The sequence below is a fragment of the Oryctolagus cuniculus genome, chromosome 6 (genome assembly GCF_051225735.1).
Source record: "Oryctolagus cuniculus isolate XC-2025 breed Fujian yellow rabbit chromosome 6, ASM5122573v1, whole genome shotgun sequence".
NCBI classification, from domain to species: Eukaryota; Metazoa; Chordata; class Mammalia; order Lagomorpha; family Leporidae; genus Oryctolagus; species Oryctolagus cuniculus.
This window is the reverse complement of record NC_142872.1, coordinates 24313898-24339021: the sequence shown is the minus strand read 5'-3', so window position 1 is coordinate 24339021 and position 25124 is coordinate 24313898. Positions and strand designations below refer to the sequence as shown.

The 25124-nt window shown below is 46.3% G+C and overlaps 2 protein-coding genes across 6 annotated transcripts in view; both read right to left on the bottom strand.

The window, feature by feature from the left end:
* Nucleotides 1-1409: 1409 nt before the first annotated feature.
* On the bottom strand, nucleotides 1410-11419 carry C6H5orf24 (chromosome 6 C5orf24 homolog). 4 transcript variants are annotated; one of them, XM_008255028.5, is made up of 3 exons: nucleotides 11141-11408; nucleotides 10606-10707; nucleotides 1410-5817 (listed from the first exon to the last, which is right to left on the bottom strand). In XM_008255028.5, exon 3 carries the CDS (start codon nucleotides 5812-5814, stop codon nucleotides 5248-5250), a length of 567 nt encoding a protein of 188 aa, XP_008253250.1. In that variant the 5' UTR covers nucleotides 5815-5817; nucleotides 10606-10707; nucleotides 11141-11408; the 3' UTR covers nucleotides 1410-5247. The 4 variants fall into 4 exon arrangements, with proteins under 4 accessions (XP_008253250.1, XP_008253249.1, XP_008253251.1 ...); XM_008255027.5 differs by lacking the exon at nucleotides 10606-10707 and having other exon boundaries at nucleotides 11141-11419; XM_008255029.5 differs by lacking the exons at nucleotides 10606-10707; nucleotides 11141-11408 and adding an exon at nucleotides 9880-10158.
* A 6388-nt stretch (nucleotides 11420-17807) lies between these two features.
* Nucleotides 17808-25124, bottom strand: part of DDX46 (DEAD-box helicase 46) — a 60677-nt gene continuing 53360 nt past the window's right edge. For both annotated transcript variants that reach the window (XM_089335874.1, XM_008255025.5), the window contains exons 22-23: nucleotides 20745-20818; nucleotides 17808-19611 (exon numbers count right to left, since the gene is read on the bottom strand). In XM_089335874.1, coding sequence (XP_089192000.1) covers nucleotides 19564-19611; nucleotides 20745-20818 — 122 coding nt within the window. In that variant the 3' untranslated portion in view covers nucleotides 17808-19563. The remainder of the gene's footprint in view (nucleotides 19612-20744; nucleotides 20819-25124) is intronic.

The following is a 25124-nucleotide window of genomic DNA, read 5'->3' as shown; positions in this document are numbered from 1 at the left end:
CTTTAATGTTATAGATCAGAGGTAGGCCATGTCTGGCTTGCACATCGCCCAAGGCCTGCAAAATCACTTGGTCTGTCCCTGCCTAGACAACTGCAGGTGGGATTAGAAATTCAAAAAAAAATCTACAGCAGTTTTTAAGTTGATGATTTTGTATGACCTACATATGATGTTATAAGTATCCAAATGGCCCTTGGCAGGAAAAAGGCTACCCACCTGTGTTCTACATGGAAAGTTGGCAAGTTTTTTGTGTGTGTGTGAAGAAAGGAACAGATGAATATTTTAAGCTTCGCAGGCCCTTATGTCACAACTGGTCAACTCCGCCACTAAAATGCCAAAGCAGCCTGACAACCTGTAACAAAGACTATCTATTCCAATAAAACTTTATTTACAAAAGCAGGCCAGGATGTGGGGGAAGCTGATGTTGTAGAGCAGTGGATTAAGCCACTGGCAGCAATGCCAGCATCCCATATGGATGCCAGTTCATGTCCTGGCTGCTCCACTTCAGATCCAGCTCCCTGCTATGGCCTGGGAAAGCAGTGGAAGATGGCCCAAGTCCTTGGGCCCCTGCCACCCATATAGGAGACCTAGAAGAAACTCCTAACTTTGGATCGGCCCAGCTCCAGCTGTTGTGGCCATTTGGGGAGTGAAGGAGCAGGTGACAATCTCTGTAAACTCTTTCAAATCAATCTCACAAACAGAGGCTGCACCTTGCTAGACTTCAGAGAAAGTGGGAAAGGCAATTATATGTTTAATTCAGGGAAATATATTTTAAATATCCCAAATATTTGACAGTTACAGAAGATGATGTCCCCGTTCATCATGCTTAAAATTAAATATAGGGGCCAGCACTGTGGTATAGCAGGTAAATCTGCCACTTGAAGTGCCAGCATCCCATTTGGGAGCCGGTTTGAGTCCCAGCTGCTCCTCTTCCAATCTAGTTCCCTGCATTGGCCTGGAAAAGTAGTGGAAGATGGCCCAAATCCTTGTGCCCTGCACCGATGTGTGAGACCCGAAAGAAGTTCCTGGGTCCTGGCTTTGGATCAGCTCAGCTCCAGCCGTTGCAGCCTTCTGGGGAGTGAACCGCTGGATGGAAGCTCTTTCTCTCTCTCTGCCTCTATCTCTCTGTAGCTCTGCCTTTCAAATAAATAAACAAATCTTTTAAAAAATTTAAATATAAGCCTTCAGTAGAAACACTAGCCTAACTTATCTTCATAATGGGAAGAAAATGCAAATAAAACTGGATCAATTTGTGAAGATTTTAAATTAAACATACACACATCACACATTTTAAGGGGCAGATTTCAGAAGGCAAAATCTCAAGAAAAGATTCACTGCAATGAAAAAAGGTGACTTTCGACTGCTTCCCCACTTGTGAAGTACAGTGCTACACAATAAAGCGGCAGACATAGTTGGTTTTAAAGTAGTGACTTTATTAATAAATATACATCCATATGATGATGTAGATACAAATCATGAACACTACTCCATTCCCATACACATAATTGCACACGAGTAGCTCGAGTTCATGGACATAACATACAGTTATCTATTCAGACTCTTTACAGCAGAGGACAGCGTGCTTATTACCAGTTAATCAGTAATTATCTTTCTCCATAATTATCTGTGAAAAGGAAATTGTGAAAACTTAAAGAATCAAAGTGAACTGATTACTTTAAATCACACACTTGAATTACTATAGCATTAAACTCTCCAAAAAATAAACACATAATATGTGAGAGCACAGTTTGTCTACTTGAAAGGAGGAGGGGCAAAAAGCAATGGAAAGATCAAGATACATCCTAGAGTTGAAGAGCATATAGTTAAGTCATTAAAAAAAAAAATAGCATCACAATTTATCATGTCCAAGGAAAAAACTGTTTTGAGTAACTGTTGTGAATTCTCCTAGTTCACTAGCAAGGGATCCTAACATTTCACTGCATATAGAGACAATGACTAACAGTTACCATCCGCAACCCCTGAAGTGTTCTTTTACAGCTTCCTAGAATATAAACAAGTTTAATTTTTTTTTCTGTAGTTCACACACTGCGGTTATTTTTAACACCAGATGGATCACTCTTAACCTAATAAATGGATCCAGATGTTTTCCCCTTTCTTAACTCAAAAAACTCTATTCTTAGTTTGTGAAAATATATATGCAAATTCACATAAATACCAGTTTGGAATGAGGATTACTTTGACAGATGTTTCTTTTAAAAAGTAAATAAAAATATAAAGAATTCTTAGTCTAATTGAAACAGTGATTTAAAAAAGTTCCCAAATATTAAAAATTAAACCAGATACTACTTATTTTCTTGTAATACACGGTGCCAATGTATTTTTTTAATATCCAGTGCAAAACTCCAAAGATAGTATCAAAATCATCCCATACTAAAGATCAGTTATGCAAAGTTATATCTGTCAAAAAACAAAAATTTCATCTGTATTAGTTCCTTATTTGTTAATATAAGAATAATAAATAAGGCATGTTAAAATATTTTTTAAAGAAAAAAGTAAAGCAAACTTACTTGAATAGACCATTTTCTGACCAACAGTTTTAACATAGAATAGTGAAACCTATTTGGTAAAGACAGAATTACACAGTATAAAATTAGCAATTTACCTCTCAAGGAACAATCATATAGTGGGAGGGGACGGCGAGTTTTCCCCATTGATTATATTAAAGTATAGGCAACTGTTTAACATGCTATTTCAGTGTTTATCATGACAAGAGACAGTGTTACAAAAGATGCACAATGTGGTCTTTCGATTATATAGAAGTAAAAATATTTTATATCTGAAGACTTCATTCATATCATCACTTAGACGTCCTTCTCTTCAGCATGGCACCAGGGAACTGTTCATAAGAAGAAAAGCTAAGTGGACAGGAGATGCTCACCAGTGTATACAGCTAACACTCCAGCTCAGGTAACTGCTCACAGCAACAGTGAATCCAGCTGTCTGAAGGATGTTACTCATTCACAACTGTAGCCATTCACCCCCCCCCCCAGCTCTTAACAATATACACTGTTACGAACAAACTCCCTTTAGCTGATTCCACCATTTCATAAACATGTATACAAAATTCATTATACAATAATACACCTGCTTTGTCTCCTGACACAGCACAGCACCACTGAGTAGACGTGCTGGAGGGTGGGGAGAGGGGGATGAACGTAGGGCAGAAAATGAGTATGAATAACAAACTCAGGACTGAAAGCAAACCGGAAGGGGAATGGATTTCCTATCAAATACAACATGCAGCCACATCTCCGACACGGTGTGTCCTGTGCATCACCCTACGGCAGGGTGCGCAAACAACCGCCTCAGGAGAGGACCTCCGAGCATCACCTCGAGAAACAGCTAACTGACACACACGGGAGAAAAGTGAGCAGATGAACAAATGAGTAAAATGAAAGCATCTGTGTATGCCAGAAGTTATACTGTTAGGAGGAAATATTAAAAGTTTTACATTTTAAGCTTCTGCAAGAAGTAACTCTTGTAGCAATTTAGCTGCCAGAATGTTAGAACTGATTACATAGTCACCCAACATCGTTCTCTACGGTTTGCTTGTGCAAAGCCAACGTTGAGGCGACCGCGCCCAGGCACAATGCAACACCTCTTCCTGTAAAGAGCAGCATAAGTCCAGCTCACTGTGTCAGGCATCACTGGGACACCTGCAGGCTTGCTGCGTTCTTCCTGCTAAAAAAGGTATGGAGCATGACATCCATTTGCAAACAGAGTGTGCATTAGCTGGGAGCAAGCCCAAACAATACATTATGTGCCCTTCCACAACTTAATTATTTTTAAGTTTTTGGGTCCTTCAAATCTACATTTTAATCTCAAAGGCATTTAAAATTCCTAGTATGAACAGCGTGATTATAACGCAGCAGAAATTTTTCAAATCCCAAGTTCCTATCTTCTTCAGAACAAACTCAGAATAAATAAAATGAGTATTAACACGGAGTATTACTTTCAGAAAGGAAGGAAGAGAGGTTTCCCTCTGTCCCTAGCATACACATCTAGCAAATACTATTTTTCCTTTTCTGTCTTGCTTCTAAAGCAAACATCCTGGGGGCAGCAGGGGGACTTTTTTTTAGATGAAGTGGTCTCCCAGAAGTCACAACAGGATTTTTTAGTTAAATTAACCAACATATTTTTCACATTTCATGCATAGATGGATTTCTGTATATTTCTTCATATCTGGGTTCTGATGGTCGGCAAAATGCATTCGGTTTACATCAGTTCTACAGCCTACGTAACAACTTGAGTCCTTTGGTAGATATAAACCTGAAACAGTAAGTGCTAATGCAATGGGATGATTTCTCAGAAAAACCAAAAAACATTTCAAATAAATGAGCAACACTAATATATATTTTTAAACATACTTTAAAACTCACTAAATATATGAAAAAAAAAACGCAGTGACTATAGTTACATGCAGACCTCAGGAATGTCAGTTATATTAAACATACTACTCTCAGAATGCATTGTATTTCATCAAAAATGTAATGTGCAGTTTTTATAAAAGCTTAAATTTTTTGTAAATGTTAACTGATTGTGGCGTTTGGTATACATGCTCTTAGGCAATCCCAAAACGCGATAACCTATCAATGCTGAAAGGTGAGCACTGAAGGGTTCTCCTAGGAATAAGGATCAAATCAATTAATGCCACAAGATGAATAAATAACTGCTTAAACCCAGAGCGCTAAAAGTAAGTTTTTTAAACATGTGAAGACTACTAAAATGCCAAAGCATACAAGTATCTGTGTCCCGTCCATTGAAAATAAGGGTTACAAAAACGCACAGCCATTACCTCAAGCAATCCTGAATCGCTAGTTTGCTTTTCTGCTCCATCAGTTAAAAATACTTTAGATTGTACATTATACTGCAGATGTATTTCCCTAACTAATAAGTATAATGGTTTCAGTTGTTCAGCACACAAAGCAACTATTCAGAATGGCCCAAAAGAAGCAATGAAACATGGGACCCGATCATGACACTAACGGAAGAGAGGACTGGTTTAGCTGGTGTCACATCTGAGCCCATGGACACACACAGTGCCCTACTCCTGCCCTGACGGCCTCTGTCTGCAGACAGCAGCCTCTGGGAAAAAGCAGGGGAAAATCAAACAGGCATACAAATTTGGAAAGCCCAGGCTGTAAAATCACTGATGTCAACATGAAACCAAGAAGCTTTGGGATCCTGCACCACCTTCCTTCTGCACCTGGCCCTCCTCTCCTGCCTCACTCACTCATCGGAAGGCTTCACCTCACTGCTGGCCTCCTCCACCCCATGAACTGCCCTGCTGTGCATCATCGGGTAAGGAAAGGCAGCGGTGCCGCAGCCATAGCCGAGATCTGCGAGCCGGGACAGAGCCTTAATGCTACCTGGAGGTCTCCCCGGGCTGACTTTGTATCCTGCAGCTTTAGTCGTACCCAGAGGTCTGCCTGGACTTGTCTTAAATCCAGCTGCTTTGGTGGTCCCCAGGGGTCTGCCTGTGCTGGTCCGGTATCCTGCTGATTTGGTGGTTCCCGAAGGCCGGCCACGCTTACCAGATCGGTTGAGATTTTTCTTTTTCTTTAGTTCATCTTTTATCTCTACGCTTCTGCCACTTGTAGTCTGCAAGTGTGTTTCATTTAACGGGTCTTGCCTCTGACAGACCATGGGTTTGTGGCTGACTGTGTGGCTGTACTTGCTTTGCTGGGAGGAATATATGTCAAACTGATCGGCGGCTCTCATGGCATCTTCTGTGAGGCAGGAAGGCTTGCCAGGCCCACAGAAAGCTGGATTACTGCTGGCAACAGGATGCATCATTTTCTACCAGAAATAAAAGACAAATATGCATAAATATACATATACAAATATGTATCCGCATGACAGCATTCAATGGCAAATAGTCTTCCAACATCTATGCAGACTACCAAAAATTAGGCTGACAGGCAAGACTCCAGATGACCTATAAACATACACACACACCAGCAGATTCAAAAGACGCTTTTTCCCTCAATTTTATCATGGGGAGACAAACATCATATTAGAGAACCTAATTTTAGCACAGATTTAGTGGCCACACAATTCTCTGATTAGGAACTGGAAAAGTAAACAATCACAAAACAAACAACACATTTTACAGGCTTTTTTCTTTTAGATTACTAAGCCCCAAAAGGATACCAGTAAAGACAAGAATTCTTATTAACACTTTTTTCCAGTTGGTGTAACATCGTTAGGATGCCTTACTTTGGTCTGTTGTATCTCACACATGTAATTTGGATTTGACCACATTTCCCATAATGCTTTTTTGTAATTTATTTTTCACACAGAACCCTGAGTCTATGTTATACCTACAAAGCACAGAACGTGCCAAACAAAAATCACAATCTCTTGGTCCAGGGTACTAATTCCCTTCAAAAACACTATCCGAGCAGAAGGCGGAACTAGACAAAGTATAAACAAATGAGGGACACTTCCACAGTTAAAACATATTACTGGGAGCAGAGCTGTGGCACAGCACACAGAGCCGCAGATTGAGACACCAGCATCCTATGTGGGTACCAGTTCGAATCTCGCTGTTCCACTTCCCATCCAGCTGCCTGATGACGCCCTGAGAAGGCAGTGGAGGATGGCCCAAGTGATTGGGCCCCTACACCCACGTGGAAGATCTGGAACAAACTCCTGGCTCCTGGTTGAGGTCTGATCCTGGCCTTTTGTGGCCATCTGCGGCCATTTGGGAACTGAATCAACAGATGGAAGATTTCTTTCTCTCTGTAACTCTGTCTTCCAAATAAATAGAATAAATCTTGGGGGAAAAACAAAACGTCCTCCTGGGGCAAGTGCCGTGGTGCAGCGAGTTGAGTGGCCGCAGTAGAGTGCCATCTGACTACCTGCTGCCCTGTCCTATTCCTGCCATCTGTCTGGAAAGGCAGAGACGATGGCCCAGCTACTCAAATCAGGCCAGCTGCCTGATAGACCTGGATGGAGTTCCTCGCTCTGACCTGGCCCAGTTCCAGCTGCTGTATGCATTTAGAGAGTGAACCAGCAAGTGGAAGATCTTTCTCCGGTGACCTTTCAAATAAATCAATCTTAAGAAAACAAAACCTTACACCCCCAAAATATGAATAACAACCATAATAAAATACCTCTCATTGTGAAGGCACAGTTATCAAGGCAGAAAGTTGAACGTGTAACACTGCCCTCTCTCCTGTTCATAAACACACTGTGGATTTATTTACAAGAGCCTTGCAACTTATTAACAAAGAGTCCAAAGTCTTTGTTTTGTCTGTGTTTTTTTTTCTTTATAAAGAATGCATTAAAACCAACATCACAGTCCAGCACTGAGGAGTCATATAAATAGACACACAGGAAATCAAAGTTTTATAGAGACCACAGCACTGTACTGCGATGCAGAAAGATTTAAAAATATGGATTCTAATTCATGTTTAGAAAGAGTCACACATGTATATTTATGTCTAGCTCTAAAATCTTTAGATAACGCTTGCTGGAAATTTTTTTTAAAGATTTATTTGTTAGAAACAGAGAGAGACACAGAGCAACAGAGAGATTTTCCATCTGCTGGTTCACTCCCCAGATGGATGCAATATCCTGATCTAGGCGCTTCACCCACAACTCCCACACGGGGGCAGAGGGCATCTTCTGTTGCTTTCCCAGGCTATTAGGATGAAGCTGGATCAAGGCAGAGCAGTCGGGAGCCAAACCAGCACCCATATGGGATGCCAGCATCACAGGCAGCAGCTTCACCCCACTGTGCCGCAACACCAGCCCTGCCTGAATGCTTCCAACACATAAAAATGCACCAAGACTTCAGTTAGGAAAGTTACTCCCAGAGACTGCAAACTTATTTTAGTATACAAAGGCAAAAGGAAATGAAAACCAAGTCACAGAGACAACTTCTGTTAAATTACTAAATATTTTCTAAGAATCAACACAGCATTGTTGGCCAGCTGACTTAACTATGAAGGAAAAACATCTAAAATAAGAAACTATTTCTTTACAGTAGATACCTTGCAGCCTTGAGAACATAAAGACTAGGCCGAACACAAATATTAAAAGGAATAATTTTTCACTAACAAGGAGACCTAAGTTATGAATTATCACCTTACACTAGCTCAAAATTTCAATTTCAAATGAGAAAAAGCAGAGGTCCTCAAGATTAGTTCCAAATGCAGTACTAGCTGAAAGGTGACAGTTTTTAAGCTTTTCATGTATCAGGCAATAAGCTGGTTTGGTGCTTTACACATCATTTAATCTTCAGCACAAACTGACAAGGAACTTACTATTGTTAGCTCTATTCTACAGAAACACAAAATTTTTCTTAATTTAAAGATTCATTTATTTCTTTGAAAGGCACAGTTAGAGAGAGAGATCTTCCATCTGCTGCACTCCCCAAATGGACGCAACAGCCAGGGCTGGGCCAGCTTCCACTGCTTTCCCAGTCAAGTTAACAGGGAGCGAGAAAGGAAATGGAGCAGCCGGGACTGGAATCTGTGCCCATATGGGATGGCAGCGTCCAAGGCGGTGCTTAACCTGCTGGGCCACAGCGCCAGCCCCCAGAGACAGAAACTTTAAGCAACTTGCCAGAGCCACACATTAGAAAAAGTCAAATAAGAACTTGAACAATTTGACTTCAGAACCACAAGCACTGATGGTACACCCTGCAGCTGCACCAGCGCGGTCATGGGGTCAGGTAATTCTTTGCCGTGGGTGCTGGCTGGTGAGGGCTACCTCTGATCTCTATCCACGAAATATCAGCAGCAACATTCTCTCCCTCCCAGTAAATTTGTGACAACCAAAAATTTCTTCAGTAGTTGCCAAATGTTCCCGGGGGGAAAAGATCCACCCCCCCCCCACAACATTAAGAATTACTCAACTACACTAAAATGAAAACAAAGGGGCGGGCATTTGGCACAGCAGTTGAGACACCACTTGGGATGCCCGCGTCCCACGGCAATTCCAGCTTCCTGCTGAAGTCCACCCTGGGAGGCAGCAGGCCCTGTGACCCACAGAGAAGATGCCAGAGTACCTGGCTACTGGGTGTCGATCAGCAGATAGAAGATCTCTTTGTTTCTCTCCAGTTCCAATAAAATTTAAACAAATAGTAACAGTTAAAAAAAAAAGAACCACAAGATTCAACTTAAAATATTCCTGTTTAAGTTTATTCACCTCTTTAGCCTCCACCTCTCCAAACAGCCACTGAGCCATTCTGTTGGGAGCACAAAGTCAAACAGATTTATTTTCCAAACCGAAGAAAAGCCAATGCCGGGATTTGTGACGGACCCAACCACATTCCTCTCCCCGTCGAGTTATAAACTGAGAAGTATATACAGGAAAAGACGGGACCCAAAATAGCTTACTGACAATAAATCCGTGCTGGACTCAGGCCTGTGAGCCCAAGACTCAGAGAAGAAGGGAACCCTTTTCAATCCGACCATTCAGGAATCACCCAGCTGTAAAGCGCTCATAAAGAGGTGAAAGGCACAAGTTGTCCTCCACAGGAGGACTGCCAGGGGAGGAGAAAATATTTCTTACCACAATCCGTTTCCATGTTTTATGGTTCATGCCTTTCAGTTCCTATCACTAAACTTAGCAAAGCCTTCCCTCCGGACCTCACCTCCCTGCCTCATTTTCTCCTAATATATTAGAACACTCACCATCTATCAGCACTCACGGTATACAGTCTCGGCTTACACCACGTTACGCTTTTAGAGGCAAAAACACTGCCGCAGATCCTTGCCTCGGCCATCAAGCCACACCGAAAACCACACCATTAAAAAATGAGCCCCGCACCTCTGAAACAGCTCTCATCTCCGACCCCTTCATCTCCTCCAGCGAGTCCTGCCTAGGGTCAATATTATGTTAATTTACCTCTAAGGCCAACAACACTCCCCTAAGCGCGGAGACACAAAACAGGGAACCGCTGCTTCTTCCAAGGGCTCGATGTCCAGGGGGCAGGCCTTCTGCTGCTGCCAGCCACAGTATCCTGCTTTCTCAAACCCCGGACGAGAAGCCGGCTTCAACCACAGAGCTAAAAGCGACCCTCCCTCCTCCACTCTGACTTCAGTCCTACTGAGACGGGCGCCGCGCCGTGAGCTCCGTGGTTGCGTAACCACCGTCTCTGTCCCCACACGCAGGATGTGTGTGTTTATGCAGGATTTGCACAAATAAGCACGAACCACACATTTTACAATGCCTCTCTCTTCCCACGTGAGGGCTCTCCGGCCAACTCTTCTTGATTCTCGCCATAACACCCTGCGCTGCGCCAGGTTTCTTCAGAGTCTAAGGGAACACAGCACTTCTAGCAGCTCTGCCATTAAGCAGCACACTGCGAACACTACCAAAGGCCGTTTTTCCAAAAACGGTTCAACTTTTGAAAAGGAAGGGAAGCCCACGGGAGCTTCTGCACATTCTGTGGCTGAAACACAAACTCCGAGGCCTACGCGGGCAACGGCCCGTCCGCAGGGTAGCAGAATAAAAACACAGCACGGCAACTTCACCGAGGATGCCCAAGCAGTGACCTCCGGCACAGGCGGGCGACACGGACTCCTCGGAGACCCACGTCCCGCCCCTCGGCCACCACTCCCACGGACTCACGCCGGGCAAAGTTCCCCCGCCGGCCCCGGGTGCAGCTAACGGCCTTCTTTGTCTGCCTTCCGTCCCTTAACTGCGCGCGACGGGCTCCTCCTCCGACTCGCGCTGTTTAAAAATGCATCACCTGTGGGGCGCCCGAGCGCGGCGGCGGCTAAGGTTTCCGCACCCGCAAGTTGCAAGAAGATGCCCGGCCACCCCAGGGCTGGCGCTGACGACGCGCCGAAAGCCAAAACGCGCAGCCCGTCGCGGGCCCCTCGGAGCCGTGCGAGCCCGCAGGCCGAGCGCCCAGCCCGCAGGCCTTCGCCCACGGTGGGCGCAGGACCGCGGGTCCCACCTCGCAACGGGGGAAAAAAAAAAAAAGTGAGCCCCCGCCGGCCGCGCCGCACGACCAGCCTCCCCCGGGGCCCGGCTCCACGCCCAGGGCACAGCAGCCGCTCCTCCGCGCCGTAGGCCGGAGCCCCCCGGGCAGGCGCGGTCCTCGCCCCCGTTCGGCTTCTCGGCTCCCGGCCCGCTGACAAGCCCGCGCGCGCCCACCCACCTCGGCTGCGCGTCGTCCAGCCCCTCAGCGCGCCCAGGGGCTTCCCATCAGCTGGGCCCGGCCCGCCGCCTGTGCACCGCGCGCGGCGTCCAAAGCCCAGAGGCAGGCGGCGAGGGCGGCGGCGGCGGCGGCGGCGGCGGCGGACGCGGGCTGTAGGCTCCGGCCGCGGCCACCGCGCGCGATCCCCGCCCCGGACGCAGCAGGAAGAGGCCGCCGCTGCCCCGTAGTGGGAGAAGCGGCGTGCGCGAGCTCGCGAGGACCGAGCACGCACACGCACGCACGACGCATCGCGAGACCCGATCTCCCGCCGCCGGCCCGCGCGCCGGCAGCACTGCGCTTGCGCGGCGACTCCCCCAGGTCCGGCAGCGTAGGCGAAACCCCCAGTTATGAGGGGTGGGCGCGAGGAGTGACCCCACTTCTCACAATACTGGAATAAGAGTCCGGACCCAGCGGTCTGGTCCCCGGGGCGGCCTTTTCTCGCTGTTGGTAGAGTGATGTTTTAAATTCTCGTTCTGCTAGGAGCTGCCCCAAAATCTGTGAAGGGGTCGTAGCGTCTGACTTATGAAGGGGCAAACAAAACCACGAATATTCAAACTGCTGGGTGCTGGGACCTGGGACCGGGACTGTTAGTTTTTATATCGATGACAGCCGGGCATCCCATATGGGCGCCATTTCGGGTCTAGGCTTCTCCACTTCTGATCCAGCTCCCTGCTAATGCGCCTGGGATGTAGCAGTGGAGGATGGCCCACGTGCTTGCGCCCCTGCACCCATGTGGGAGACCTCCGGAGGAAGCTCCTGGCTCCTGGCTCTGGCCTGGCCCAGCCCTGGTCCTGGCGGCCACCTGAGGAGTGACCCAGTAGATTCATCTTTCTGTAACTCCTTCAAATAACTAAATCTGAAAAAAATTAAATTCTCGATCCCATCGTCACAGGAACAGATAGGGCTACAGTAGTTCGCTTTCTACCTCACTTTATGTACTTACGTTAAAGTTTCTGGCCTATCAGTCACCATCTACAAACCTGCCCTCCCAGAAGAGGTTCCCTTCCTCAGTGTTTCCCGACAAAGCAGAGGCCCCAGAACTGCAGCCGCCGCTGAGAAGACAGTGTGGACCGGTGGGAAAAGGGTGGACAGGGGAGGGGGCCGTGCCCCTCTCCTGCTACAGTGGCGTCTCCTGGAGGGGACGAGTGACAGCACTGAGTACTACTGGGTGGGGCGCTGCCTGCCAGTGGGAAACAGGAGGAACACCAAATCCCGCGGGCACATGCACAGCGAGGAGTGAAGTCAAATACAACACCTCATCCTGTGGCCTGGAGATCGACGTCCACCCCGGTGGCTGCTCACACCCAGGAGGAGCGCCACATAACCTCCTCAACCCCACTGCCCAGCAGGCTGGGAAGATGGGAGTTGTGAAACATCATTTCAACTACCCCCATAAAACACCAGGAAACAAGACCAACTGCACCAGTAGTGTTTGTATTTAACAGGAAAGATCAATAAAGACAACAGGTAGGATACGCACAGAGATTTGAGAGTTTATAAAGGGCAGGTGCACATACACACACTTGAGGGGGAGTGGGCCTAGGGGCTGAGATACTGGCATCCGGTGCCACTCCTGGTAGACAACGGGCTGCTTCCTGCTCAGGCAGCCCGGGCGGGGCCACAGTGATGTCTCAGGTAGGTAGTTGTGTTTCCTGTGCCCATGTGGGAGATCCGGAGGGACAATTTTCACATGCTGAATGCCACCAGAAAATGTCAGAAGTGGTCTTAAAACTGCCACATTATTCTGGAGAGATCTTTCACGTGTATGTATGCATGTGAGCTGTTGTGCCAACAGTCTAACTATATTATAAAAAACTTACACACAAAATCTGTCTAAAGAAAGGATGGTGGCTAAGATGTTGATAACCCAGATTGAAGTACCTGGGTTCAACACCCAGCTCCTGATCCAGCTTCCTGCTGATGTAGACCCTAGGAGGCAGTGGCAACCTCTTAGTGCCGAGCTCCTGACACCTGTGTGGGAGACTCAGCTTAACTTCCTAACTCCCAGCTTCAGCCCTACCCAGCCAGCTGTCGTGGGCATCTGGAGAGTGAGACAGTGGACATGTGCTCGCTGTCCCCCTGAGGAAAAATAATGCAAGAAAGGAGAAAGGGAGAGAAAAAGACAATTACAAGCTTCAATATTTCCTTCTTCCACCTTGCAAACTAGTTTTAGATAACAAGCAATCAAAATCCAAGGGCAAAACAAAGATCATCAGTGACTTCCAAGCCTGAATGTGTCACAGAATCACTACGTTATTAACCATAACATTAGACCAGTAAAAAGTTAAAGAGAAATGTTCGTTATCTCTGAAGATTCCAATCCCCACCAAACTTTCCAAATCTGAGACCCACACCCAGGCTCTGGGCTGGTTTGGGGAATGGGAAAAATGGATTCAGAAATCCACAGTAGTGGCTGGCAATGAGGTACAGCAGGTTAAACATCCACTTGCAACACCAGCACCCTATATGAGAGCCTGTTCAAGTCCCGGCTGCTCCACTTCTGAGGCAGCAGCCTGCTGACGTGTCTGGGAAAGTGGCGGAAGATGACTCAAGTGCTTGAGCCCCTCCACCCACATGAAGACCCAAATGGAGTTCTAGCCTTCTGGCTTCAACTGGGCCCAGTTCAGATGCTGCAGCCACTGGGGAGTGAACCAGCGAATCAAGCACTCTCTCTCTCTCTCTTCACCTCTCTGTAACTCTGCCTTCCAAGTAAATACTTTTCTTTAAAGATTTTATTTATTTGAGAGGTAAAGTTAGACAGAAGAGAGAGAGAAAGAAAGGTCTTCCATCCACTGGTTCACTCCCCAAATGGCTGCAACAGCCAGAGCTGAGCCAATCTGAAGCCAGAAGCCAGGAGCTTCTTCCAGGTCTCCCACGTGGGTGCAGGGGCCCAAGCACTTGGGCCATCTTCTGCTACTTTCCCAGGTGCACTAGCAGGGACCTGGATTGGAAGAGGGCAGCCAGGACTTGATCCGGCGTCTACAGCAAATACTGGCACTGCAGGAAGCGGCTTTAACTGCTCTGCTTATCTTATGCTTATGTTATGCTGTTTCCCACTGGCAGGCAGCGCCCCACCCAGGGCTGTGGTACAGTGGTACTCAGTGCTATCACTCGTCCCCTCCAGGAGACGCCACTGTAGCAGGAGAGGGGCACGGCCCCCTCCTCTGTCCACCCTTTTCCCACCGGTCCACACTGTCTTCTCAGTGCTTGTCTTATGCTGCCACAGTGCCAGCTCTAATGTGGCCAGGGAAGTGCAGTGGAGGATGGCCCAAGTACTTGGGCCCTGCACCCCATGGGAGACCAGGATAAGTACCCGGCTCCTGCCTTCGATCAGCGCGGTGCACCGGCTGCGGCGGCCATTGGAGGGTGAACCAACGGCAAAAAGGAAGACCTTTCTCTCTCTCTCTCTCTCACTGTCCACTGTCAAAACAAACAAACAAACAAACAAACAAACAAACAAAAGCCCACAGTATATTTTGAGAATCTGAGTTCTCAAAAGGACTCCTTTAAGAGCCTGACACTGCGGCACAGTGTGTTAAGCTGCCACCTGCAGTGCTGGCATCCCATATAGGTACTAGCTCAAATCCTGGTTGCTCCATTTCTGATCCAGCTCCCTGTTAATGTGCCTGGGAAAGCAACAGAAAATGGCTCAAGTATTTGGGTCCCTGTGCCCATGTGGGAGAAGCTCCAGGCTCCTGGCTGTGGCCTGGCCCAGTCCTGGAATGTTGTGGCCATCTCTTTTTCTGTCTCTCCCTCTCCCTGTAATTCTGTTCAAATAAATAAATACATCTTATATTAAAAATAACTCCCTTAAGCAAAGGTGTGTGGAAAAGAAGCCACCTTCTAGTGTCCTTGGGTGAGTGGAAGGCATGAGCGCTCCTTAGGAATTCCAGGATCATCGGATGGTGAAGGACACCTGAACATCAAATGCCTGCAGTTGACAGGCTGCATCACTCACTATCAAGTCCAAATGATTAAAGGGGAAACTATTCCAACCACTGGTTCACTTCCCATATGCCCAAAACACCTAGGGTTAGGCCAGAGCAAAGCCAGAGGCCTGGAACTCATTCCTGGTCTCCCACATGGGTGGCAGGGACTCAAGTACTTGAGCGATGACCTGCGCCTCCCAAGATGCACATTAGCCAGCGGCTGGATCAGAAGCTGAGCAGGGATTCAAACCCAGCCACTCCAGTATGGCAAGGAGAGAACACTGTGGTGGAAATGACATCTAGGATAAAGAGTTACAGTTTTAGGAAAATGCCCCATTTTATCACTTTTTAGGTAAGAGTTTTGCCAGCAGGCAAATACTGAATCCTCACATTTCCTTTATTCCATAAGATACAAAACTGAAAAGATGACACTATCTAAAACGTGAGCTACCAGGTATTTCCATATATTAAAAACCATTTCTTGTATTCTGTAACTGCAGCTTTTACAACAACCCTAGAAAATGCGTGAGAGTTAACTCTGAATTCCATTTCTCCAAAGGGGTTCAACTTCCCTTTTTACTTCATACTTTTTTCAGCCCTCCACAACAGAACAATGTCAGTGCAGTCAGACTTTCTTCTTAGAGGCTGGAGCTCAAAAATCACGAACTCCTATAAGCTGATGCCATATTTGGAAGTGAACAAGGTCAAGAAAAATAATCAAAAGTGAATTCCTCCCTGGTCATGTGACTTGACAGTAAGCTCGCTCTCCCTCTCTGTTTCTCACACACACACACACACACACACACACACACACCAGTTAACCTGTAACAGACTAGTAAGGAGAAACCAGCACTGCAGGGATTTCATAAAGAATATGTCTGTTTACTTTTTCTTCACATTCCTACTTGGACCCCTGCTTGAGAAAAACTTAAAAAACACCTTCAAAACCCTTAACTGCCAGCGTCTCGGACTCAGTGCTGAGTGAGAGGCATGGGGAACGGAGCGCTGAGCTGCAGAGGGCTGGCCTCAGAGCAGAGCAGCTGTTTCATGAAGCAATGTGCAAAAAAACACGTCCCACCGCAGTGCGAGCTCACCGCTCGGTTTCCAAATACCACCTCAAGTCAGTGAATCTCTCCCACCCCTCTCCCTTCCCTCCACACACTCATTCTCTCCGGGCTCCTTCCTTCTACACACGAACACATACATCCCTTTCTAAAAGACAAACTTCAGCTTTTCCTGACAAGAGACTCCCTTCCTTACATAAAAACCACACACCAGCATGGGAACAACTGGTAGCTCTGTGAAGAGCTTTTTTGCAGACCACACTGGGCTATCCATTCAGAACCCGCCTGCTAGAACTAAGCCCTATCTAAAAAGTAGCAAAATGGGGCATTTTCCTAAAAATGCAACCATTTACCCCCGACTTCATTGCCACCACCTATCTAAAATACACACCACGACCATCCCTCACTAAGGACCTTAGCTGATGGCCTCAGACACAACTGCCTCACAGCTCTGTGGGCCTGGCTTGCTGGTGTGCCACTCGACATTAACCTGCGTCCTACAACTGGCTTAATGTGCTTACAAATTGCAACATTCAAGAACTGGTTCTCATTTAAAACAAACAAAACCAACTCTTTATGTGAAGGGAGGAACTGCCTACCACCAAAGAATAGTGGTCCCCTGCACTGTCACTGCACACCAACAGTGAGACAGGAAATGAGGCAAGTGTACCCGGCGTCCTAAAGGATCGGGGCAGGACGGAGCCTTCGTCCTTTCCCCCAAGCCTCGGCTCTGTAGGAGTGTGTGTCACTGTGGGACAACTCTAGCTTGTAAATGAGCATCATCTCCCCTGTGTTTGTCTTACGCTAAGCATCAAGAACATCAAAGACCAAAAGACTTCCTGGAATAAATTTTTAGTGTAAAACCTAATTTTGGATAGTAAGTTGCCAGAATTTTTTTTCACTCTTTATTTTCATCTACTTGAAAGACAGGGAGAGAAATATGGAAAGGCAGTAGGAGAGAGGTAGGGGGTGGGGGAGAAAGAGACAGACAGACACATCAGTTTTCCATTTGCTGGCTTATCTCCCAAATGCCACAACATCGAGGACTGGGCCAAGCCAACGGCAGCGGCTAGAACTCGGTGGCAAGGGCCCAAGCACTTCAGCCATCTTTTTCTGCCTCCCAGGATACGCTAGCAGGAAGCTGGCTCCGAAGCAGAGGCCAGCATCCCATAGGAGCGCCAGTTCAAGGCCTGGCTGTTCTGCTTTGGATCCAGCTCCTCCTAATACACCTGCGAAAGCAGGGGAGAACGGCCCACGTGTTTGGGCCCCTGCCACACATGTAGGAGACCTGGATGGGGTTCCGGGCTCCTGGCTTTGGCCTGGCCCAGCACCGGCCATTGCGGACATTTGGGAAGTAAACCAGTGGAAGATCTCCATATCTCTCGACCTCTCCCTCTGTGTTAACTCTGGTCTTTCAAATAAATTAATTAATCTATTAAGGGGGGGGGGGGGGTGGGCAGAAGCCAGGACTTGAATTCTGATTTTGGTCTTGTGGATCCCAAGCAGCGGCCTAGACCAACGCTCACCCCTAGATTTTTCTCACAAACACATCTGTATAACATGTCTCTCACATGAACACCTATATCAACAAGATTAGAGAAAGTAGCAGTGGACAAAGTATTTAAGGAAAGATCATTTTAGAAAAACGCATACAGAATTAACTTTATTTTAAAAGGAATTTAGAAAACATGAGCAAATATTGATATTGCAGTAAAAACAAATTAAAGTCTGTACATCATTCAAATTTTAAAAATGAGTTGGTGACACTAAAAATGTACTAACAGAGTAATTATGCTTCATTTTAAATCAAAATACTAACAGTGGCTCATCACAACATGTACAAACACAAAGGAAATGCTAAAATGATGTAAAACTCTGAATCTGGGAGTGATCCAGTTGGCTGACGGGAGCACCAAAGTGTCACCAGTGTGGGACCGTCATGTACTGTACCACAGGAACAAACGACCACCAGGTGGGAAAGACAAGCAAAGAAACAAACTCGGAGCAGGGGGGCCATGACGCCTGGAATTTTAGAGTATTTATCTGGTTCTGCTGTCATACGTGTCTCATCTGTTTTCTTCCTTCAGGAAAGTAAGTAGATATGTGAGGAGTCTAACAATATCTTTCGATTGGACTATTTTTCAATAAGGTTTAGCTCCTATGGAAAACTAACGACTGACACTCCTGGTCATGTTCTCCACTGACTATGCTATTAAAATGACTGTCTTAACTATAGCATGCTTTGATTTTTTTGTTTGTTGTAAAAATTATAAGCCAATAACATCTAAAGAATTTTTGTATAACTTAAGAAAAAGAACTATTTAATTTCTGAAAAAAAAAAAAAGTTTTCAAGAAATGACAATAATATGAAGTTCTAATATACATCAGAAAAGAAAACTTGGTAAGCCCACTATAGCAATTTACATGAGAATAGTCAGGTACTTGGTCTTGAGGGCTCGAAAATAGAATTTATGATTCCTTGTGCATTCAATTTCACTGAGAAATGCTGAAGACATATTAATCCTAAAACATGGACACCACTATACTTTAAAATTTCTAAGAAAAAATTCATAACCTACTCAATAATCCTGAAGGAAATCAGATTACAAGCCATAAGGTGTATGCATGTACTATATATACAGATGTATAAACACTTTCAGGATGAAAAAGCTATAGGACCTAATATTTATAGGCTACAGTCCCTTTCTTTTAAAGATGATTAAAAATAATTAGTAGCTGGGCACAGAGTCAGAGGCTGCAAGAGGAACCTGTTAAGTAGTAAATACTAAAACCCTTTGCAGTGTAAAGAAATGCAAAAAATTCTTATTCTATAAATCTTTAATTTTACAAAAACCAAAAGTAGTCCAACTATTGCCCATTTACAGTAAAAACTGAAACAAAAACTCTGAACCTACTGTGTAAAACTTCGATTACAATATTCTTAAATCCAGTTCATATTGTTTCACTGAGTCAAGTAAGATCGAAGATCAAAGTGGAAGGGGGCACAAAATATGGCAGAGAATTTTACATTTTTTCAGGAGATGACCACAATTTCATTGACAGAGGTTAAGGTGAGGAGCCCCCAGTGACTTGTGCACAATTATCTCCATCTGTTAACCCCCGACTATTACCCAGACAGCTAAAATATCAGTATTTAAGTTTTACAGTAGAGGACATTCTACTCTGAAAACAGGCCTGTTTTAAATACAGTTTGAATAATGGTGGGGTACTTACTGACAGAGATTTTCTTAGCAAATACTGCTTTCTTGTACTTAAAAATTTAGCAAGACAGAATTTTTAAAATCTTAATTTACAATACATTGTAAACATCAGACAACAACTGTCACACGTATTACAGACCGGCACAGGTAAAAATGTTTTTTCCAGATGTTTATAAGACTTTGTATCTTCCTTTATTTGTTGGTTGGTATGAATTTTGCTAAAATAAGAAAATAAAAGATATATGGTCAGGCAAAGAAAAAAAGGCAGAAAAGTTAAAATCAAGCCCTCTATCACTTTATAAAACTACCAGATATTTAACACAGAAAGTGTCAGTATTATTGCACTGAGGCAGAAGAATCTGTTCAATAACGAATCCTTTCTCTTTGTTTACTCAACTACTCCCTGGCAACTGCATTCTGGCTCAGCTGGGTTCTTTCCCCTCCTTGGTGAAAAGTTTTCCGCACTCATTTAGAGGCTACTCCCTTTGCTCTGGTTTTGTGCACCCTCCCTTCTTCAAACTTTCTACCCTTCCCCCAAAAACAATGTTCGCAAGGCGTGGTTCCTAACCTCCCCCTGGCGATGCAGACACAGGGCTATGTCTGCCTCCTTGGGAAAGGCGGCCTGGAAGGGGAGCCTGACTGAAAATCCAGCCGGTCATGCCTAAGTCTAACAGCACTGGCAACAGCGTGTCCTGGCAGACACGAGGAGTAGCTGGAATCTTCGCTGCTGGCGGAGTGTGAATTAGTGCAACTCCTTCAGCAAACTACTAAGCAAAACCTCCTAACAGCTGAACCACACATACCTTATAATTAGCAATTCCACTCCCAGGTACATGCCCAGGAGAAAAATATACTAATGTGCAAAAAAGGGACATGGGAAAATGTTCACAAAAGTGTTAGGCTAGAGAACCAACACTGGAATAACCCTAAAGTCCATAATGTCACACATTCATGTAATTTAATACCATGTAGCATCAAAATACATGAAGTATTGCTGTATGCAACACCACCAACTGAGCCCCTCAAAATAATGCTGAGGGAAAGCAGCAAAATACAAAACGTGCACACAGCACTCGCCTGCACGTACACGGAGCTCAACAGTAGACAAAGAGGACTCGTGGCTTACAAGTCACCCCAGGGGTGCACCCGGGGGAGGTGAGTGGTGACTTGGGGGTGGCTTCTGGAATGCTGCTGGTGGTCCACATTTCTAGATCTGAGGCGTGATTACCCTGGTATGCTTCCTCTGTGGAAACTCAGCAAGTTCTATGTTTATGATTTGTGTACCTGTCTATATACTACGTGTAATAAAACTATAAAAGCAAGACAAATAAGCCCCAAGGTTTTCACTCACCAGCCTTATCAGTTCTTCTTTTATGAGCCTGGTGATTTCTGCTTTTGCTTTCTGCACGGCCAGTTCATTGGCACCTGGTGATTAAGTGGAAAACATATTACTCATGTTATTAGAATGACAATGGATTTTAATCTATGTCATGGACATCCATGAAAAAACACAGTAGGTAGCTTTTAGGGACACCATGCTGTCTGTTGCGATGACTTTTCAAAGCCTGGTAGGACAGCGCCCACACTCTTACTACTGCCTGCTTCCTACTCTGATCACCCTTACAGCTTCCAGCATGATCACTAGCAGTCACGTTACATGCACTATTTAGTGTTCTTTTTAAAATAGTGCTACTTATTTCAAAGGCAGAAAGAGACACCCAGATACAGAAAGACAGAAAGTGATCTTCCATCTGCTGTTTCACTCCCCAAAAAGCCTACAATGGCTGTGGCCACAGCAGGCCCAAACTGGGTGCCAGGAATGAAACCCAGGACTCCAGTGTGGGTGGCTGACTCAACACTTGCATTAGCAGGAAGCAGGCACTGTGGTGTGGGAAGAGGGTGGCCCATGTCACACGAAGTAGCCACCCCACTTTAAGAGTTCATGGTATGTTCATTAAGAACAGCAAAGAAAAGATGACGAGCAATCTGCCTAGAAAAGGCTAAGAGGAAATGAAACACCCTTGGCTTAACAATACTTATTAGACATCTGTTAGGTTCTCTGAAGTCTGCTAACGTTTGAGGAAGGCGTCCTCTGAACACAGCCTCACAGATCCACGGAGGACTACCCTAGCTGAAGGAGGAGGGAGGACATGGAGACTGTTCTGCAAAGAGAACCCACGTGAAGTGGAACAGAATGAGGAAAGGCACGCACAGCATGGCTGAGAAAACGGTGTGAAGACAGCTAGCTTACTGACAGCAGAAGATGGGCTGGGGACGCTCATTCATGGTTCCTCACTGAGGAACCATCGGGCTGGCACCACCTGTGATACCCTGCGAGAGAGTGATTACGCAAACAACTCCTCTTCACGCTCTGTACGGTCTTGTAGAACAGACAAACCTGTGACGACATTCTGCAGGGCAGGTGGGAAGGAGCTCAGCGGTCACTCACACTCACTGTTAACCAGCTCCCTGCCGCCCAGGCAGAGGGCCCCAAGCCTCACAGCACCGTACCTACCCCTGCGGGGACCGCACGCTCTCCTGAGGCACCACGGACAAGGGGTTTTTACTGACTGAACGTGAACAGCAAGATGGTAAGATGTGACTATCAAGTTAAATGAGTAACAAAGGTGCTGAATCTAGGGAGACGGCGTTCTCAACAACGCTGCTAAGTGCAATTTAATAGATTGCTGTAGCTAAAGGGCTCACAAGACATCCAGTGGGAAATGGAAATGAAGCCAGTGGGCACGGGCCAGAAGGTGAGGGGAGGCAGAGGTCAGAGGACCACCAAGGGCAGAGGGTGAGACGTGCAGTCGGCACAATGTCCATGAGCAGGGAGGCACCAACAGCACAGGCCACACTGACTGATGAGGAAAAAGCCGGACGAAGGAAGCCAGAGACTGGTCTGGCAAAGAAAAGGGGTGGCAATGCAGAGAGCCACACTAGTGTTATCTTATATTTTAAAAACTAAGAGCAGAGTGGCCAGGGAGTGCAGTGGAGGATGGCCCAAGTACTTGGGCCCTGCACCCCATGGGAGACCAGGATAAGTACCTGGCTCCTGCCATCGGATCAGTGCGGTGTGCTGGCCACAGCGCGCCGGCCATTGGAGGGTGAACCAACGGCAAAGGAAGACCTTTCTCTCTGTCTGTCTCTCTCACTGTCTACTCCGCTTGTCAGGAAAAAATAAAAAAAAACTAATAGCAGAAAGAATTCCTAAGAAAAAGAAAGATTTTCTCTCTTACTAGAGGTGAATAACTCTTCTGACCCCAGAGAGCGTGAGAAACACAGAGAAAGACTGACAGGAAGGAAAGAGTTGAGGGTATGGCTGTGCAGTCACAGCCCTGTACAGACACAAGCCACAGCACTTCAAAGCTGTGTGGGGACAGTGGGTACTGGGAAGGAGGAGACGTGGGTAAAGGAGAGCGGAGGACAGAATCAAGCACCAGAGCAGGCAGCACCACAACCAGAAGGAAAGTGTGTGGAACGTCAGTCAGCTGCCAGGCATGAGACGGTGTGACGCTCACCGCTCATTTCCTGTGCTTTTTTTTTTTTTTTAAAGAAAACTGACAGTCTCAGGTCCACATGGCTGATTTTCTGAGCTCAGCTAAGCCTGACCATTGCTCCAGTTTAGACGTTTCACTTACGTAATTCTCTAGGTAATAGGTTACCTACGTTATAGGTAGTCATGAAAAACGGGCACTTCCTCTCATTGGTCCTAAAACAAGTGTGGCTGCTTTTGAGGGATTCTCTACTAGTTAAAAGAGAGGGTCACAGACCAGGCTATATAAATTACACAGCGGCACTGGGCACAAAAGTCCTTCCTGTTCTTCCCTCCGCCTGGTGGGAGGCCTGGAGCTGCCAAGCCACACAGAGGGCCTGGGGTCCTCCAAGCACAGAACTACAGATGACACCAGCTTGCCTTGCACACCAGCAACACGTGTTTTCTCTCTGTTAGCGCTGTACTTGGCACTTCAAAGTCTAAATGACCTTTGAAAAACCTCCCTCTCCAGCAACCCTCCAACAGCTCCAGGTCATTCTCCTCACTGGTCTCAGCGCTGCCCACAAGCACCTTGTCTCCAGCACACCCTTCACAGTCTCATTAACATGACCTCCCTGTGGCGAACACAAAATTCACTCCAGAGTATTAACAAAAGTAGATGTTACTTCCTGAGCGCAGGATGACAGAGGAGGGATGGGACCAGAACCAAACCGAGAGGAAGGAAAAGGAAGCAGAGGCTGTGTGATCTATGTGGCGGACATCTCATCTGGCACACAGCAGAGCTCTGATAAAGTGATGTACAAAGCCAGGTCAACAGCCAGGTCTGCATCAGGCCAAACCCAGCAGCCAGGAACTGCAGCTGGGTCTCCCAGGTGGTGGCAGGGGTCCAATCACCTGAGCCATTATCTGCCGCCTTCCCACATGCATTAGCAAGAAGCTGGATCAGCAGCAGAACAGACGGGACAGATGAAGCTGTCCGATTCACAATGCCAGTATGGCTTAACTCTGCATCACAACACTGGCCCCTACCAAAGGCTTTGTCATGAAGCCTCCCTGAGCACCCCGTGTCTCCATCTTGCACGGCCTAATGAACACAGCGGCAAAGAACTGTGCAAAGCTAACAGAGTCATTTTCTCTGCTTGAAGCCCTAGGTGCTAGCAACCAAATAATAGTAATAATTTTACCAAATAATAAGAACGTCACATGATTTATACACACAGAGTCACTGGCAAGTCAAAAGTCTCTCAGAACACATCAAAGGAAGCCATTTTAAAACCCGACTTGAAACAGCTAAGTCAGTTTCTCAAAGTCATAAACATGAAGAATAAAAAACATGCAATGTGCCTACTTCTGGACCCATATGCTTTGCATAACATTTTTTTAAAGATTTATTTATTTATTTATTTATTTGAAAGTCAGTTACACAGTGAGAGGAGAGAGAGAGAGAGAGACAGAATCTTCAATCCGACGGTTCACTCCCTAATTGGCCACAACAGCCATAGCTGCACCGATCCAAAGCCAGGAGCCAGGAGCTTCTTCCAGGTCTCCCACATGGGCGCAGGGGCCCAAGGACTTGGGCCATCTTGTACTGCCTTCCCAAGCTATAGCAGAGAGCTGGATCGGAAGAGGAGCAGCCAGGACTGGAACCGGCGCCCGTATGAGATGCCGGCGCTTCAGGCCAGGGTATTATTAACCCGCTGCGCCACAGCGCTGGGCCCTTTGTATAACATTTAAAAACATGCAGGCAGCTTCCTGGACGGCAGTGGTGCAGGGTGAACACATAAAGGCTGCATCTGAGTTTTACCTGTGCCACAGATCATTATTCCTAATTCAGAAAATCTAATCGAGAATCCAGCACAGCAGGGAACTCCAAAAGCCTATCCCTCCACAAAAGGAAATAAATTTATAAAAATACAACTTTAGGCCGGCGCTGCGGCTCAACAGGCTAGTCCTCCACCTGCGGCGAAAGCACCCCAGGTTCTAGTCCTGGTCGGGGCACCGGATTCTGTCCCGGTTGCTCCTCTTCCAGGCCAGCTCTCTGCTATGGCCCAGGAGGGCAGTGGAGGATGGCCCAAGTCCTTGGGCCCTGCACCCGCATGGGAGACCAGGAGAAACACCTGGCTCCTGGCTTTGTACCAGCGCGGTGCGCTGGCTACAGCGCACCAGCCGCAGCAGCCATTGGGGGGTGAACCAACGGAAAAGGAAGACCTTTCTCTCTGTCTCTCTCTCACTGTC